Genomic DNA, 19,973 nt, shown 5'->3' on the forward strand with positions numbered 1-19,973 from the left:
ATGTACACACACACGCATGCGCACACACACACACACGCGCACACACATAAATACATTTGCAAAGGCATAGTAGCTTGAATAACTATTTCACACAAGAAACTCACTATTTGTTTGACTACAAAATGGAACCATGTCAGCTAAAATTGCTTAGCAATACCACTGTGCCTTATATCTGGTCAATACAGCAGTAGCTGTCTAGATGGAGCATGTTCCATTTACTAACGCTCAAAATAGCCCTCAGTGTCAAATGACCTTAGCCTACTCACACACCACCAACTATGATGTTATCTCTACAGAGACAGGACAAGGGGATGTGAAAAACCAGAGCATCAGAGCACGCAGGTCTGTAACCTTCCCACCTGGCATATTCCAAGTCCAGGTCGCGTTTAGGTCATTTATTGTGTTTTTGTGATAGCTGCCAAAAATATAGTCTTACATCCAGAATTTAGGGCAAAATGAATGCATGATGTGGCACATAAGGAAATAGTTACAAGGTCACCAAATGGAAACAATACAAAGACAGGATATGACAAAACAAACCACGGGTCCAAAGTACTGTGAGAAGGCAGTAGCTGGCAGCGTCTGTTCTGGAATACGTGTGACCAGGAACGGTGATTATGCAGAACTGGGAAGAAAGACATATTAAGAGAGAAACCGTGGAAAAGTCACATGAAGAAGTGCTCGTTCCCACGGTGACCTTAGGCGAAGTGTGCTGTAGCTGCAGAAGGGGTTGCAGAAGCAACGCAAGAGGTTAAGCTTGTGCGCCCGTCACGCGGCCGCCATAAGCACGTCATCACGGCTGACACGGGCATGTCGTCATGGCTACCACAGGCATATCGTCAAGGCTACCAGAGACATGTTGGCACGCCTCTGTTTTCACCTCTCCTGCTCTCCACATAGCGCTGTTTTGGTTTGTCTGATCCACTCCATCAAAGGCTTTCTCACACACACACACACACGTGTGCATGGCAAGGGAAAGTCCGCGAGTGAACGCGCTGCGCAGCGTTTCGGTCTGGCGATCACCCATCTGGCCGTTCCACTAACAGCTCAAACCAGTTTGAACAATTTAAAGATGTCAAAGTGCCAGCACGTGCACATCCAAAGCGCAGCCTGGCACACACTGCGCGCAGTTACACTGTGGCGAAGACCGCAAACGTCTTCAGCAGCCTCTGGCAGATTGCCACAGTACACACGCAAGGTTGAGCGTGGAAGGGACTGGCTTGACAGCAGACTGGCAGCGCTGCTTGGGTTTTCACACAACGCGTCCTCCCTGAGCTGTGCAGCTATCCCCATTCTCACGCACGTTCTCCTCAGTCAGGGAGAACTTCATTCACACCAACGGCACGGATCCTGAAAAGCCCTCTCAGACAGTTCTCACCGTTAAGCAAACAGCGTTGGAACAGAAAGAAAGTTATTTGTTTAATGGGTTCAGAATATATTACATTTATGTACTGTTACATTTGAAAGTTCACCCAGTCACGTTACACATCTATAAATCCCTAACCCAGAATGAAATCATTTCTAAACTGTAAAGCTCCTCTTATCTCCTCTCATCTCCTCTTCTCTCCTCTCCTCTCCTCTCCTCTCCACTCACCAGGTGTGTGCGACGGTGAACCGTCGTCGGTGGCGGCTGCCCTTGTTCACCATGAGTTTGCGAAACAGGCGTGGCGAGCTACGCGGGGACATCTTGGGGGACGAGATGTGCTTGCCTCCCGCGCTCAGCCGCGGTGGCTCCAGCTCCAGGTGCATGTGCTCCTTAAATGTGCGGATGCAGGGGTCGAGCTCCGGGGCGCTCAGCTCTCCGGACGACATGCTGCCTGGGGCTAGCGCAGCTGGACGGCGGGTGCAGCAGCCTGGGTCTCGTCCAGCGTGGGTCACGCTCTTCAGGAGTCCCCCCTTGCTCCAGGCGGAGGTCGTGCCATGCAGGCGAGCAAGCAGGTCAACAGGCACGGGAGCTGTTCCGCGAGCCCTTCACCCTCCCTCTCTCTCTTCTGCCACAGCGTGAGGATTTGGCACTTTCTGTCGCGTCTTCCCTCGCACTCTGTCCCTCTGGACACTGTAGCAATCCTCTGCTCATGTGCAGAGTTCTACCGACACACTAAAAGAAGCCTTCGTCAGAGTGCAGTCACACCTCCTTCCTGTGAAAAGGAGGAAAAAAAACACACTTGTGCTTCTCTCTGCAGTTCTCTCTGTAACTACTCTGTTTCTCCCTTCTGCTCTATCTGACTCCCTCTAGCCCAAGTCTGCCCATCAGTGTCTACCCTTTCTCTCTCTCTCTCTCTCTCTCTCTCTCTCTCTCTCTCTCTCTCTCTCTCTCTCTCTCTCACTTCCTAGCCTATTTCAGTCTCTCTCTGTGGCTCTCAGTCTCTCCCACTCTGTCTCCCTTTCCTGTCTCCCTTGACTCTGTCTCTCTCTTTGTCTCTCTCTACTCTCAATCTCTGTCTCTGCCCTGTTTGTGTTTCTGTTTTCAACACCGTTGGCTCCCATTAGCCTCTGCTATGTCCACTCATGCTGGCTTTTTTCTTTAGCCCCACTCTCTCGTTTATTGCTCTCTGTCTCTCCTTCTTCTCCCTCTCTCCCTCCCAATGTGCACCAAAAGTATACACAAGCCACTCACTTTCTCCATTTAGCTCCCAGAGCCTCCAAAAGAAATAATGCCGGAGGGGGTTGAGCGCAAAGCTTTGCCCCCATCTGCAGCCCTCCCGATCGGGCACGCCCTCAGTCGCTGCCTCCTTAGGTCAACCTCCGTGAAGACACACAGAGATAAGACACCTAACTCTCACGCCTCAGGCAGTGTCTTCGTTTAGAATAAGCGGAATAGCTGGAGAGATGAAAAAGAGGAAAAAAAGACACGCGCATGGTGACGATGAATGCTCCGCCTCCGGCAGCATCCGATTGGTCGCCTGTGGTTGAGCGGGTGGGTGTCTCGGTGCAGAAAGGAGGGAATGTGGCTGAATTCTGATGATGTTTTTTGGCCTTTCACAGATCAGCGCTCGTCAAGATGGCAACAAGAGAAGAAAAAAAAAGCTACACACACACCCAGCATTAGCTGTGAGGGGAGCACGACGAATGCCCAGCACACACACGGCACTGCCTGACGCCTGCTGACTTGTGGCTTTGGGTTTTGAATGGACTGAGCTGGTTTTGTAATTATGAATTAGAGAAAGCCAAAGCACTGACTGGGGGAAATAACACTCCAGTGACATTTACGGTCTCTCAACGCATGTCACACCGCCGTCCAGACTCAGATGGCTTACTATGCTGCAGTCTGCAATGAGGAAGGTGATTCCCTGAAAGGAGAACCTCAATCTTAGAAACAAAGAATGATTTTAGGATAGTAATTTCTTAAAATGAGTTCACATCTTTCCTGATTTCCTATGTTGTGTGTACAAAGAAGCTAAATGGTCTAATTTTGATGGAGGCGCAACTAATCGCCCAGGTCGCTAGAGGCCGAGATGGAGTATCTGCTGTAGGGACGCGGCTGGAGATGGCACTGTACAGCGTGGGCACAGGCAGAGCGGGGGTCCGAAGCACTGGCAGCCCAGCCGGATTAGCCCAATTCTCCCAGCGCAAGGCTGAAGACGAGGCACCGCGGCGTTTCGCCTTCCGCACGCCACCACCTGGCAGTCGGCTAGCACCATCAGCCTAATCTTCACCATGGAGACCGGGCTGGGGTCGAGAGAAACGTAGACAGAGGATGACAGATGAAAAGGGCCAAAGCGAGGAGGAAACAAAGCTGACGCTAGCAGACACATTCCATTCATCACATACTATCTGAAATCAATTATTCTGTTCCCAGAATGGATTTTTTTTTTGTCCAAAATTCACCATGGAGTTTCATTTTATGGTGTATGTCACATAAGGCAATCAATACAACACTCTCACATACCACTTTAACAAATCAATAACATTTCTCTAACAAAGACAGGATCTTTGAATAGTCCCATTATAATATAGCTCATGACGTTCCATACAGTGGTTCTGTGGTCATTTACTACCAAAGGCTGGCTTCGCAAATTTATTTTGGTGCTGTATAAATAAGAATGGGTGCTTTCTTACCCTGACACTCTGCTTTGCTAAAAGATACTCAGGTGAGATGCTATTCGTATGTGCCAGTGTCTCGTGCTCTACTATAAGTCTACTTAAGCCTAGGTAAGACCAGGTTGTCAGGAGCACTGCTCACTGGAGTGAGGGGAGCGTCTGGCTCAGCGAGTGAGTCCTTCACAGGAACCTCGTTCCGCCGCAGAGACCCCACTGCGTGCCCACGTTAAAGTACATTTTAAAGGTCAGTTACAATAAGCTTGGATTAGCGGCAACGTTCATCTACATAATTCGCTACAGCCAAGCTTCAGTTGTCTGTCCCACGCTGGAAATCCGATGCTTTTCAGACCTTTTTGAGGCCGATGCCAGCCTCAGGCCTGGGCGATGCGGCGATAGTGGAGACCCAGGCAACCGCAGGTGCCGCGCGCGACTGCTCTCGTGCAACCGAGTGCCGGAGACGGGAAGGAGAAGTAGCTCGGCAGTTCGTTCATAAATGCAGAGAGGCAAAGGCGGAGGGATGCAGGAACAGAGGAGAGGCGCAAGAGTGCCAGAGAAAGAGACACAAGTGAGAACTTGCGCTTGCGCCTGCTGCTGAGCCTCTCAGTTGGCAGCCACATTTGCGAATGAGAGAAAATCTCTGTCATGCGAAGGCATCCACACACAATGTCAAACACACAACAGTAGAGAACTGAAAAGCGGCTTCTGCTAATCTGATCGTCTGTCAGTAATCTCTCTCTGCTCCACAACTGTCTGACTGCGCGAGCTCATCAGTGCGAACTGCATTTCCAGGCGAAGGTCAGACTCCTCTCGGAGGAAATACAACCACTACTGTATTATGCGGTAACACTGCTGCATCTGTACAACACTACTGTACACATACACATTCTCACACACGAACAAACAAAGCTTTACTGTTAATATTGGCTGCACACAGGAGCAATGAATGACAAGCAAAACATGACTCGGGACTGGGTGTGTGTGTGTGTGTGTGTGTGTGCATGTGCATGCATGTGTGTGCATTACAGCAAGTTACTGACATATCGACAATTCTGACTTTCCCTTCACTCGTTAAAAGCAGCTCCAGAGTCAGACACCAAGTGGATTTCACATGCAGAGGAAATGGGAATGATACAAACTATGAAAATCCATAAACACTGTCTCTGTCTCTCTCTCTCTGCCTCTCACTCACTCTCACACTGACACGCTCTCTCTCTCTCTCTCGCTCTCTCTTTCTTTCACTTGCTCACTCGCTTTCGCTCTCTCTCTCTCTCTCTCTCTCTCTCTCTCATTGACAAACTGAACAGTTGAGCTTCACGCTTTCAGACAGAGGGAGGTTTACACTGAGCGTAAACAGACCTCAGTCTGACCCAGCCATGAAACGCTGGCCCATCCAGGCCACTCAGGACACACCCTCAGTCTTATGTAATCCCACGTAAAGGAAATGGAAATGCTTGCCTTAGGCCATCCAGCACTGAGTATATAACAGCGCGACATCAATCATGAGACTGTCATACACTTGATTCTTTTACATTACTCTTAAAAAATGCTCCCACCAAAAAAAAAGCACCTGCTCATGTGCGTACGTGCGCACACACACACACACACACACACACACACACACTCACGCATGCTCGCACGCACGCACAGTTCTAATCCCAGTCACTATAATTTTGCGGTGATTTTGTCTATATACTTTGAGCTAACTGTGACCTGGCCTTAAAGATCCTCCAGCTCCTCCAGAGATCTGCAGCTGGCAGAACGCCCACTGCTCTCATGATGGAGTGCTTTGCGCTTCGTTATACCGCAGGCTTGATTTTCCAGATCTCATATGAACTAAAGACGCTGTGGCACGCAGCTGGCCGATCTCCAATCATTTCTGGGGCTCTACAACGTGAGAACAATATATGAAAAGAGCTGCAATTCTTACATAACTCGCCCGTTATGGATGTATGTACCCTGATATTAAAATTGTCAGTGCTGCTGTGATCGCTTCATTTCAAATCCGGCATTGTTGAGCAGAGCCAAAACCCTAAACAAAAGGGTTCCGCTGTCCGATTCTTACGACTGCGCTGAGTATTTCATGTAAACAACAAAAAAAAAAACACAAGTCACAAGCTCCTGGCAGTGGCAGTAAAGAGCACCTCTAACCCTTTCTCCTCCAGGGTCATCACTCACGGGTGCTCTATGACCGGTGCCTGGCGACCCATCTGGGCAGACACACAAAAAATCAATGGCTCAAGTTGAGTGACGAGCTGCGCAACTGAAATAGCTTGTGTGTGTGTGTGTGTGTGTGTGTGTGTGTGTAGCTGGGTCCAATGTTATGCACTTTTAATGTCATTAAAGTTCCAATTACGATGCACTTATATTAAAGTGTCTCTCACATTAGACAACCCTTCTGTGTGTTACCACCACAGTTTCACTGTATCTCAGATACATCTCTCAGTCCATTTCTAGACAGGGCATAGTGTGTCGTTCTGTCTTGATACGAGCTTATGTATGCTCATCGCATATGCAGTGACTGCTCCGATCTAAATGTATTTCTGTCAATCAAAAGAGCCCTGTTACGTGCTCGGGCCTTTTCGTTTCAGTTGTTCTTCGTGCTGTGGTATTAGAATTAGTTTCTCAGGTTATCCACACGAGGGCGCACCAAGGACCCGTGAGCTGTCGAGATGACGTCGTCACAGCAACGGACGACCTGATTGGCTAAAAGGAAAATGAACCTCCTGTTAATATTAAAGATCTGCGTCGTCAACGTCTAGACGATGCTCTGTGTTGGCGCAGTTACTCCGTGTGGTAGGCACTTTTGGAGACGATTTTGACTGTTCCTTTTTTTTTTTTTCCTGTCCCAGGTTCTTTAGAATAGGGCCTTGTGAGTTATTACTTGCTGTCCAGCTAGGTTCTTCGAGAGCCTTTTCTTCATAAAGCCTCTTTAGAGGCTTTATGCACAAGGCCTCGACTAGTTACATAATATGCTTCTCCATTAGCAGCACTGAGTTGTTACAGCCTGCGTCAAAAAGGACCACTGAGAGTCACTTACTGATAATTGACCTCTCGCAGCCGTTGGTTTGGGCTTCGGAATGTCAACATGCGTTTGAGTCTGTCAAGACTTTGCTTTGTTGCTCCTGTGCTTGCTGCTACAAATTTTGAGCGCCGTTTTAAATTAGAGGTGGATGCAAGAGGATGAGTCAGGAATAGTTCATCCGGTCTGTTACTTTTCGAGAAAATTCTCAAGATGCCAGTTAAATTACTCCAGAATTGAAAACGAAACCCTTGCTCTATAGGGCGGTAACAGCACAAAGACAGGTCTGTACAACTTGTATCAGTGATTCCCTCTTTGGGGAAAAAGCTGGAATGACATTTTTAGATTGATTAATAAATAAACATGGTTCAGATCGACCACATACATTTCATACTAAAACTATAACAGTTTCATAACATGCAAGATACATATTTTTACATGTTAAAATCATATTAATCTGTATGTATTAACTGTTTATAACAAACGTACAACATGGGGCATATATGGATATATATATATATATATATATATATATATATATATATATATATATATATATATATATATTTGAAAGAGGCCACAATCATTTAAATATTAATGTTTTTTCTACCATACACATAAAAAGCTATAATAATATTCAATATTTACACAACCTTTGTTTGGTTATTTCTCCTCTTTGTTAACAGGGGAAATAAAGATTCTCTAGAGCCATGACTCTCTGATATCCTTACAACACACAGCCAGCCAATAGAGAGCAAGCAGACTGTACGCAGAACCAGTACACAACATGCACTACAACCGGGACTTCGTGAGCTGTATGAGCCAGGCTTTAGGAGCGAAAACACAATGAGCAAGTTCCCCATCACAACAGCATCTGTCTGCCTTTCTGTGCCAGTAATGAAACACTGTAGACACCTGAGCTGCTTCGGTCTCTCATACCTGGAGGGGGTCTCTCAGGTTTCCGGGAAATCAGATACGGCTCAGTGGTAATATGCTTCACAGGCACTAATGTGAGTTTACACCTTCTCAATCCACCCTTCAGCAATTCTAGGCACTCGGTCAGGGACAGAATTAAACTTAAGAATTAAGATTAAGCTTTAACCCGCTCTAATAATAATGCAGACTATTGAATTGGACAGCAACATAAATTTCATTCGTTTTTGCCCTGTATTCCTGAACAATGGTTTTGGCTTCTCAGCTGGTTGTCACCGCATCACCTGTTCAAGCAAACCAAGAGTCTAGCGCTGACTCTAGATGTGATGTTACAAGCAACCTACTAGGGCTGACTCTAGATGTGGTGTTAGTACCTCGACTCTGCTTCCTTTGTCTCTCAGCCTGAAAATTCAAGAGACTTTACAGTGTAATTAAAACAGGTCTTCATGAGACTGAACGATCGAAATGAACCAATCATCCACAGGCAAAGCCTGTGGGATCATCGGGATCAGAATCAACTGCTTGAGAAATACAAGCAATAACACCTGCTGATCTTAGTAATAGCAAAAAAACACTGAAGGCCAGAGCAATACATATCCCAGGAGGACTATCCTACCCAGTTGAACAATTCAGTGACACTAGTAGACATACTGTATGTGTCAGAGACTAAAGAGAAGAATAAGCCATCATGATCTTTGAGGGTTCACTACAATATGCAAACGCCTTGGAGACACCTCATGAATAAAAAAAAAAAGATAGATTACAGGTGGATAAAACTGCATAAAAAGCTGTAGAGCTCCATAACAAATGTTAATATTAATGGGTCCCAGAGTGACAGAGAAAGGGATGTGTGAAAGCCTAATAGAAGTATCTATCTTAACTATTCAGACAAAAGGCCAATAGTTTAAGTCAATCAAGGGCAATCCTTCAGTGACTGGCCTACAATTCCAGTTCAGAGTTTACACTGCATCTATAAATCATGAATGGAACCATTAACATAACAATAATATTAAAACATTAAAGTAATTCATTACTTTAAATAAAAAATACTTCTAAAAAATTATATATATATATATATATATATATATATATATATATATATATATATATATATATATATATATATATATATATATATTTGATCAAAATATGCACAAAAAATTGTAATGGTTCTTGGAAAAATTCTTGTTTGGCTTCTTATTTGCAACCCAAATAGGTAGTCTATCTTAAACATTTAGATTAACAGTAGAGGACGCTGTGACTTTTTTATGTATTTTGTAGTGTACCAGTGATGTACGGTTGGTAAATTCAAGCACAAATGTGGAGCCCAAAAGCGAAAAGAAAAATGTGCACAGATGGATAAATTAAACAAACTTCCTAAATGGGGTGCTTACTTCAGAAGACAGGATAGACTCAATGAGTTTGCTGTTTTGTTCCATGGTTCTCAGCACTGAAAATGCCAGAGACCGGAATTTGGACTTGGATTCTATTGTAGATCATTTTTGCTGAGTGCAGAATTCATTTCATAACTTTCACCTGAGTGAGTGTCCTACAGCTTTTTAGCTGTGTTCTGTAAGTCAGTGACTGGCTAAGTCTATCACCCAATCCAAACTCCATTTCATTTCTATATGAATTTCACTTTCACTAACTGCCCCTAAAAATTGGGAGTAGTGCTATGTATAAAAATAGTTGGTATTCGTATATGGCTCAGTATAAACATGTACACCCTCAAAATAAAGCTGACATTCTGCACTTTAACCTCATAATCACCGGATCATTTCAAATCCGATGTGCAATAGTGCAATAGGCCAAACCAACAATAGTCTCACTATCTGGTTACTTAAGCGTTACACTTTTACATGTAACCACGTGGCCAGATTGGCACGCATGGTGCGCACACACGTATTCCCACACAGCACTTTTAAGCACGCGGACAAACCCAGGTACAAGCAAGGAAACCTTTTTGGACCCTTTGAAATCCTGTGCATGTGGCAGAACAACTCATGTACCAGTTGGTCAAGGAGAGCGCCCTTCAGAGGGGGACTCACCACTCCGAGTCCACTGGCGTGATGTCGATGCGCGGGGTCGTGTTGAAGGGTAGCGAGGTCGGCCTGCAGATGAGCTCCTCATCAGGGGTGCGGCACCTCTCTGCCTGTCGCCATGACAGCGGGGGCAGCTGCAAGTTGCCAGAGAAACGGCGTCGCCACCGGCGCAAGTCCACTCCCAGTGTGTAGGCAGAAGACGTGAACGAGTCGGTGAGACCACTGTCTGGAGGCTCTTTACTGTCCTGCACACACAGAGAGGACGAAAGAGAAAGAGAGGGAGTAAGCAGGAGATGAGGACAAAAAAAGGAATGGAAACACTGGTAAATGCAAGGAATGCACCTGGGCCAGGTAAAGTTAATGCATGTCTTTTTGCAGATATGGAACGTGTCCTTTATGAAACTGCGCCACCAACTCTCGCCACTAGAGGGCAACATGAGTCTTAAAATCAACACTTCAACAGTGGGAGAAACTGCAATAGGCCTGTGTAAAGCAATACTACACATTTTGCATTTATGGCATTTGGCAGACGCTCTTATCCAGAGGGACTTATAAAAGTACTTTGTCATTTACTCATTGAATGTATCGTAGCCAGTACAGTACAGTTACAGTACAGAAAGACCAAGTCTTGTCCAAGTTGGCACACCCATGTCAGAAATCCATAATGTGCATCAGACAATAAATATAAACCTGTTTTTGAAGAATAACAACCTCCTCCCCCTCCTCTACCACTTAACTCTCTAGAAATAAGTTAGAATCACTAAGACACATTGGCATACCCTCAGTCACATGACCAGATAAACCACCAAGTTATTTATTTCTAACAAGGTGTGATTATGCTTTATGAAAGATTTACAAGTATAATCCTTGTATGTATAGCATAGTGCATAATCCTTTTTAGACATAAAATGCCACATCTAATGTGAAGTACTGTATCTTTAGAAAAAAGACACTTAATGTCCTGGATGTTCTGGAGATCCTGTACTAAATCCATTTTAAACCTCCTCCATGTGGGGGACCCCATCCATGGAGCGTGAACTGGTTCATTCAAAGACTACAAAGCAGTTTGATTCTTCACCTCATTTGCGCTGATCATAATCACTTTCATAAATATTGTTTGCTAATTTTGGTGGCAAAATTTGTTTTTGCTCCTTCAACAACAGAAAAACATGAACATCCCTTTCTCGATCAAAGTTGCAATTCCTCATTAAGCTTTGTAGCACTTAGGTGTCTTCATAACTTGCTAAGTTAACTTGATCTTGTTCGTTCATTTGCGAGTGTTTCCCTTCCTCACTAAAGTACAAACGGCAGTAAAAGACTTACTAGTTTTAGGCCTATTTTTATGCAGTCACCACACCTCCATGCAACTTCTATGTTAAACAATGTAATGTTTTACAGCACAGTAGTAATATTCATATTTTGGCAGCCTGCATCAATCCCCACAAAACCAGAGCAACCCCCCCCCCCCCCCCCCCATAAAACCCCCAAAATGTTGGAGCCACTGCCCATCAACCCCGACAAAGTTGAATCAACGTCCCATCAACCCCCACTGAAGCTGGAGCAGCACCCCATCAACCCCCACTGAAGCTGGAGCAGCACCCTATCAACCCCCTCTGAAGCTGGAGCAGCACCCCATCAACCCCCACTGAAGCTGGAGCAGCACCCCATCAACCCCCACTGAAGCTGGAGCAACACCCCATCAACCCCCACTGAAGCTGGAGCAGCACCCCATCAACCCCCTCTGAAGCTGGAGCAGCACCCCATCAACCCCCACTGAAGCTGGAGCAGCACCCCATCAACCCCCACTGAAGCTGGAGCAGCACCCCATCAACCCCCACTGAAGCTGGAGCAGCACCCCATCAACCCCCACTGAAGCTGGAGCAGCACCCTATCAACCCCCACTGAAGCTGGAGCAGCACCCCATCAACCCCCACTGAAGCTGGAGCAACGTCCCATCAACCCCCACTGAAGCTGGAGCAGCACCCCATCAACCCCCACTGAAGCTGGAGCAACCCCATTCAGTATCCATGAGAGGGTAAGTTGTCACGCAACCATATAATTAGCCAGATGTCGCTAAGGCATTCACATGTCTGAGTTACAATACATTTCTGTCTTCCATGATCAAATAAAGCAAAGGCTCATTTTGTCAGACTGTAATAATACCTTAATAACTCTCATTTCCAGGCCTGTGGGGTAGGCCTGGGGGATATTCGAAATGCCATTTTACTAATCACGTTGACGAGAACTCACAGAATGCTCAGATACAGTAGAGACTTAGTTTAAAAACACGTTCTATACTTGTCAGACTCTGAGAACTTATTTAGCAGTGTTCTTCATTTACAGCGTTTAGCTGACACTTTTATCCAAAGTAACTTACAATCATGACTGAGCACAAGTTGAGAGTTAAGGGCCTTGCTGAGGGGCCCAATAGCAGCAGCTTGGCAGTGGTGGGTTTGAACCAGCAACCTTCTGCTTACAAGTCAAGCAGCCCAACCACTGAGCTGTCTTTAGACACTGAAAGATTAACGCTACCAGACTCCCTCGATATCATCAACCATTTATTAACATAAGACACGAACGACAACAGTAGCACTCATACGCAACACTAACAAAGGACATGACTTACACGTTTAACTACACACACGCTACAGTACCATTTCACAATGACCACACACACGTTTTACACACATCAGCGAACAAACAATGACCAACACAACGCACACACCAGCGGAGGTTTAACTAGACAGACAAAACACAAAACATTAAACCCCCTGCAGCTGTGCGCTTACACGGAGGGCGTGGCTACAAAGAGTGAACCCGCACCACGTGACTCGTGGGGGGTGGGTCCCGTGTCAGAAAGATAAAGCAGTAATACCATGAACTGTCAAATATTTTTCCGTTTTATAAATGTTCTGATGACACAAAACTCAATAAACAAAGTTTGTTTTTGGTTTTTTTAAAAAACACCAATAACATAACGTGTCAATTTTGGATATACCGTAAAATTGTGTACTGACCTTTTTTAAACTGCTCAGTATTGTAATGAATATAGTAATAAAAGTTTCAGACCTGGATGGGTGATAGGCCATATCACTCCTGAAGATACCTGGTCTTTAGCCTCTAACTTCAATCATTACCCATTGTACTTACAAGCAATGCATTAGCATGCTCAATATGAACTGATGTTTTTTGAAGCCTTTTATTCAAGTGAAATGATAATGTGAACTTTAAACCCGAAAACGGGACACACGCATAAGATACAGTTCACCGGTAAAAATGCAAAATGTTCGGAGAGACATGAATGCATTAAAGAAATACAGAAGACAGCAACACAGCAACACTCCTACAGCAGCGGTAGAGAGTGCTAGATGCTAAAGACACGAAAACACACCCACACACTCCTACTTCACACATCACCAGCGGAGTCAAGAGGAACCCGCATCTCCCACGACTGGACCGACGGACAAAATGTGATTCCAATTTCATACCGCGTGCCCTTGTAAATGAATTGACTGAACTCACTTTATATTTTGGAACTATGATAAATAGAACAAAACTGCACAAAAGCAGACAGTTGCAGCTTGTGTAAGAACATTTCTCGTGTACAAACATAAGAAGTGAGTGTTATAAATACGCCAAGCAAGAAAGTTATAAGGCGAATAATTACTCTTAACCCAAAACATGAAAAAGAAAAAAGAAAATCGTGATTGGATACCTCATGAAGAGGATGTCAGGAAGTTCAGTTCAGCAGCGCTTTCAATATTTCCCAGCTCCACGAACAGTCTGTGCGGTGAAGTCCAAAAAAAGGCAGCGTAAGTCGGCCCACATAAGCGTCCTGATCCCGGGCTGGCCTCCAGTCCCTCACGGAGCCAACACAGAGGGAAGGCGTCATCTACACCCGAATGTGTCTGGCACTCAACATGTTGAGTGCACCTCCTATTAATCATTCCGTGCGATTGTTTCTATTCTAAGTGAACGTGTATAGAGCTTGATTTAATAAGGTTATTACCAGTGGTAATACTAGCATCCTAGTCATGTTAGTGACCAGAACTTGGTTTGACTTTAAGAACGTTTGACTTTAAGAAAAGGGTTTTGTCAATTAACTGTGGAAAGCCCTCCTGATTCCCCAGCACTGATACAGTGGAAAACAATCCCATTAACAAAAACATTAATAGAAAAAAATACATGCCAAACCACACTAATAGACAAATGTGTCAGCAATGTACACCTCGATGGCTTCATATTAGATTTGGATTGTCATAAGGACTGATAGCTTTGTGATGATACAAAGTGATAATGTGCTTTATTTGAACCCAAAAGCTCCAAAGATATCTACAAGCAAGGGAGCCTTTAACAGCTCCACAGAGGCACATCTCAGCTGGGTCTTCAGCTCCACAGATTAAAGGACATCCCCTTCCGTTCACAACATGTCTGCTCTCACCATTCTGTAGCATGGTATCCCCAGGTGAACCAGAGTCTGAGTCATCCTGAGTCATACATTAGGTATGCCCAGATCTCCCCGTGTGGGAGCCCAGGGGTGACCTTCTAAAGGAGCGCGGTCTCTGGAAACGTCTGCGGCCGTCTCGGCTCACTGCCAGAGGCCACACATCCCCGAGACCGCAGCCCTTTCTAGTCGTGAAACTAATGCAGCATCACGCTGGGCTGGGATTCACAGCTGCCCCAGCACACCATTCTCAAGGTAAAACCGCATCAGTAGTCAAACGAATTATCTCCATTCCTCCCACAGTCTGTGGGAAATGCAAAATACAAACTGACCTTAGGCTACAGTGCGCCAGAGTTTTAAATATAATGCAATGTTATATCCTCTAAGCATGCTTAACTAAAAAAGGAAAGAAAAGGCAAGTAAATTAAAGAAAAGCTTTTTAAAACCGTGAGCAAAATTATCATTATATCAATAAAAGAGTTATCCATGAATGTAAGAGTATAAAGCTAAATAAACACAGTAACTGAAGGTGTATTTGCAAGGGCAAATAGCAATTGCAATCTGTGGCCCTACAATCTTTCTGTGACATTTTTTACTTCTGTGTACTTGTCTCAAGAGGGACACCTTTTCCCAAAGCCTGGGGTAAAGTACAGTCACACCAGTGTGACCAAGTGTGTTAGATTACTGCTGTGCTTGTCATTTCACCGATCATTTACATGAGCCTAACCCAGCACGTCAAGCACTAGACAGAAACACCGTGATTCACTTGCTTAGGTGATGACCTGTACATGGATTACGCAGCTGTTCGTGCTGGTCTGAAAAGGCGCTTTGTCAAGCAGCATTCAGCATCAGCATTCAACATCAGCCAAGCATGGAGGAAATGCCAGAAAACAGACAGAGCCCAGCAGCAGAGAAGGCTGGCGACAGAGCCCCGCATGGGAGAATGGAGGGAGGGAACCTGAGACACAGGCGTCTTTACACAGGCGACACAGGCGTCTTTACACAGCACACAGTGCCTACCCAGTGTTCCGTCTGCATTCACCCATTATACCGTGGAAAGAAAAGCAGATAACGAGGAGGCTGGAGTCCAAAAAAAAAAGAAGCAATCATTAAGTGTACTTTTTCTTCATAAAAAAGCATAAAAACACACAGGCACGGACACTCGGAAAAGCCTGCTGCGTCTCCTGACGTGGCTGTTGTCTTATTCCAAGTATGAACGCAGCTTTGCACTATGGGGGAAAAAAATCAATTCACAAGGTACGTGTGCGCGTGAGTATGTCTGTGAGCATTTATGTGAGCGTGTTTGTGTTTTTCCAAATGACTGGAGGTTGTGAAAAGCAGAAGGCCAGCTGTTGGAGTGTAGAGGGCAAATGAATGAATGAACTAAAGGCATGGGGAAAATCTGCGTGTTATTTAATAAGCAACTACAGGGACTAATTGCACTGACAGGATCAAACCACAACATTCCTTATTTGAGGGAAAAACCACTCAATTATGTGGTGTAGCACTGCAAAACCAATTAAAGGCACGAGTCAATTAGGACTCAGAGCAGGACTCTAGGCAGGGGAACGGGAGCTAAAGCCAGTGAATCAGTGGGTAGTGGGATGGATTTTGCACAAAGCAGGATCATGTTTCAGCAAGCCGTTGAAAAGTAAGTGTGGGTTTAGGAAGAGCCACAGTCCTGGAGACTTGAGGGAGGGTGGTAGGGAGGGTATGTAACCATAGAAACGAGCCATACACGGTCCCTCAATGGGAATTTTTCTCGGATGAGTGAAAGTGGAGCAGCCTTGGTGGACTAAAGCTTGTAATATAACACATGTGCTGAAAGGGTTTTGAATATAATTCAGCTCCTTGGGTTTCCTTAGCTGTCTACATTTGTGAGATTATGGAGAAAAAGATATTGAAGAACCACACTTATATGACACATATACCACTCTACAATGAATAGCACAAACTCAGGTTGAGGTTGTGCAGAAGTTGAAGTTGTGCTTCTGCCTGTGTGGCTGAGGTTGTGTTTGTGTCTGTGTGCTGAGCTTGAGGTTGTGTTTGTGTCTGTGTGCTGTGCCTGAGGTGCTGAGGTTGTGTTTGTGCCTGTGTGCAGAGCTTGAGGTTGTGTTTGTGTCTGTGTGCTGTGGCTGAGGTTGTGTTTGTGTCTGTGTGCTGAGCTTGAGGTTGCGTTTGTGTCTGTGTGCTGTGGCTGAGGTTTTGATTGTGCCTCTGTGCTGAGCCCGAGGTTGTGTTTGTGTCTGTGTGCGGTGGCTGAGGTTGTGTTTGTGTCTGTGTGCTGTGGCTGAGGTTGTGTTTGTGTCTGTGTGCTGTGGCTGAGGTTGTGTTTGTGCCTGTGTGCTGTGACTGAGGTTGTGTTTGTGTCTGTGTGCTCAGGCTGAGGTTGTGTCTGTGTGCTGTGGCTGAGGTTGTGTCTGTGTTTCTGTGCTGAGCTTGAGGTTGTGTTTGTGTCTGTGTGCTCAGGCTGAGGTTGTGTCTGTGTACTGTGGCTGAGGTTGTGTTTGTGTCTGTGTGCTGTGGCTGAGGTTGTGTTTGTGTCTGTGTGCTGTGGCTGAGGTTGTGTTTGTGTCTGTGTGCTGTGGCTGAGGTTGTGTTTGTGTCTTGAACATTACATGGCAGCAAAAGTAGAGCAGGATGCTAATGTGTAAAACAGGGAAGGATTTTGTAACAATCACCATCAATAAGGATAACACAATACCTTAACAAATCTTAACCTCTGCTACCTTACCATTGTATGCAGTGAAATTATTATTCTACAGTACTCATTTTTTACATATCTCCATATTCAAGTTACCCACGTCTTTTTAATAAATCCAATGAATAAACACGGCGATCAGTAAGCTTAAACAAAATGACAAAAATTCCTTTAAAGAATCCCTCATACAAAACATGAAAGAACAGCAAAGAGAGGCCAGAGCACCAGCCGCTGACAGAAGCGCTGACCCAAATGTCCCATTTGGATGCCTCTATACAATAAGGGACAGAGCAGGGGAAGAGAGAAATGCAGAAGGAGAGGGCAGTGCCGCATGGATTCTTGGCGAGCTCTAAGGCCGTTGTCTGCTGTGCCAGGGAGCAGCTGGACTGGGTCTGATCAGCTGCTTGTCTCTTGTCTGAGGACCTCATGTCTCACTCTTATCTGATCACCCTTTCTTTTGCTGTCTCTTTTCACTCTACCTCACCTCTCACTCTTTTCTGAGGACACATCTCTCTCTCTCTCTCTCTCTCTCTCTCTCTCTCTCCCCCACACTCTCTCTCTCTCTCTCTCTCTCTCCCTCTCTCTCTCCCCCCACTCTCTCTCTCTCTCTCTCCCTCTCTCTCTCCCCCCACTCTCTCTCTCTCTCTCTCTCCCCCACTCTCTCCTCTCTCTCCTCTCTCTCTCTCTCCCCCCACTCTCTCTCTCCCTCTCTCTCTCCCCCCACTCTCTCTCTCTCCCTCTCTCTCTCCCCCCACTCTCTCTCTCCTCTCTCTCTCCCCCACTCTCTCTCTCCCTCTCTCTCTCCCCCACTCTCTCTCCCCCCACTCTCTCTCTCTCTCTCTCTCTCTCTCTCTCCCTCTCTCTCTCCCCCCCACTCTCTCTCTCCCTCTCCCCCCACTCTCTCTCTCCCTCTCTCTCCCCTCTCTCTCTCTCTCTCCCCTCTCTCTCTCCCCCCACTCTCTCTCCCCCACACTCTCTCTCTCTCTCTCTCTCTCTCTCTCTCTCTCTCTCTCTCTCTCCCTCTCTCTCTCTCCCCACTCTCTCTCTCTCCCTCTCCCCCCACTCTCTCTCTCCTCTCTCTCTCTCTCTCTCTCTCTCTCTCTCTCTCTCTCTCTCTCTCCACTCCCTTCCCTCTTGTTGCAACTCACTCTCAGGAGTTTTACAAATCAGCCCAAAAAGCAAGTCTCCCCACCCCAATGGCTGTGGGTTTCCTTTTTATCTCCAAAGCCATACTGTTGAGACACTTTGTGGTTTTTCATCAAGCATGACATAAACGTTCTTACCTCGTTGGGTGACACGCTCAACACACTTCTGCTCTTCTTCATCTTATGTGGAGTCTTCCCTGCCCTGTCCAAAAAAGGCCAGCTCCACTTGCACACCTGGGCGAAAAAAAAAAGAAAAAGATTTAACATTTTAGAAAAAGAGATTAAATCAATTTTCTCTCAACCTAACTACGTGTATTATGTCCAAGATAAGCAGAAAGCCTGTGGCATATACAAGCCATGCCCACACTGCTATACTGACCAATCAGCTGCCATTAACACTTAGACATAATACACACAGTTCTCTATTCAAAGTTGGCATGGAGAACTATAAAACTAATTTACATAAAGGGAACATAAAGGGAATAAAAATAGAATATTACATTACAAAGGTGAGAAATCGAGGATCACAGTGGCCTGTGTAAATAAAAACTATTGGAAACTAAAGTGTAAAAAGCTCTGAACTGTGAGGTGATACTATAAGTCTGTTTACTTAGAAGTGTACACGTTCCCTTTTATTCTTTTTCTCCAGCAGTCTAGGTTTGTCCAGACCGCTCTAGCAGTTCAAACATACAGAAATTCTAAAAATAAATTCTCATCAATTCTCACTTTCTGTTTGTCTCAGAGTGAACATCTAGATCAAAATGTCTGTAATAACATTAAAAAAAAATACAAATTCAGTCGCGCACGTCCAAGCTTTGATTGGCTTTGTGCTGTGTACTGATCCTGAAACGAAAACATCCAGAAATATGCTACGACGACAACATTATTTTATAGTTCCCTTAACAGTCACACCTCATAAACTGCACACGGGCGTGTTGATCATCTTTACTCTTCCACAATCACAAGCTGTAAATCATCTGTAAACAAATAACCATTCTAATACCACTCCATTCAAATCAATACCTGACCTGCAACTAGCTGCAAAGTGCTATGCTAATACATACTGTAGAGCACACTCTCATCAGTATTCCTCTCACAGAGAGAATGCCGGTCCTTTCATGTTCTTTTGTTGTCTTCCAACCCATGTCATGCTTTTACTGGCTGTGAACTAAATTGTTGTGTTCCATTTTATCTAGTCAGAATTTTTCTGATAATGTACTTAAAGGTAAAATCAGAGTTCAAGCATTAACAAGTACCACCAAAGGTACCAGGGTACATCATAGTCTTAAAACATGGTTGAGCATGTTCCTGGATATCTTTTAGCAGGTACAACTGCTATGGTGTCATATGTGTCGGTTTCTCAATGCTGCTTGACCTATGGTTGCGTCTGTTGTCAGACTTTCTAATCTCCAGTACGGTATGAGGGAATGATCACAGAGGATAGAAGCGCCACGCTCATGAGCATGGCTGACATAACAATAACCGCGGTGCTACGGTCATCAGACGAACGTGGCTCCAATCTGCACGTTACACTGCACTCCTAAACACTCTCCCTTTTAAGTACTGCACAAGTGCACCATGCTTAGCAGCAATACATTTCCATTAAGTGCTCTCTCTGCACACTCTTTATAGAACACGTGAAGCTCTG

At 45.2% G+C, this 19,973-nt stretch overlaps 1 protein-coding gene across 2 annotated transcripts in view; it reads right to left on the reverse strand.

The window, feature by feature from the left end:
- The window catches only part of pde4ba (phosphodiesterase 4B, cAMP-specific a), an 87,398-nt gene extending 68,843 nt beyond the window's left edge, over positions 1–18,555 (reverse strand). The window contains exons 1-2 of one of the 2 annotated variants that reach the window (XM_027027065.3): positions 18,464–18,555; positions 10,042–10,280 (exon numbers count right to left, since the gene is read on the reverse strand). In XM_027027065.3, coding sequence (XP_026882866.2) covers positions 10,042–10,280; positions 18,464–18,505 — 281 coding nt within the window. In that variant the 5' untranslated portion in view covers positions 18,506–18,555. Of the gene's footprint in view, positions 1–1,594; positions 2,139–2,617; positions 2,826–10,041; positions 10,281–18,463 lie in introns of those variants that run through there. The other variant, XM_027027067.3, reaches the window with a different exon arrangement.
- Positions 18,556–19,973: the final 1,418 nt, after the last annotated feature.

Source organism: Electrophorus electricus, chromosome 7 (assembly GCF_041902795.1).
Source record: "Electrophorus electricus isolate QZ-2024a chromosome 7, ASM4190279v1, whole genome shotgun sequence".
Taxonomy (NCBI): domain Eukaryota; kingdom Metazoa; phylum Chordata; class Actinopteri; order Gymnotiformes; family Gymnotidae; genus Electrophorus; species Electrophorus electricus.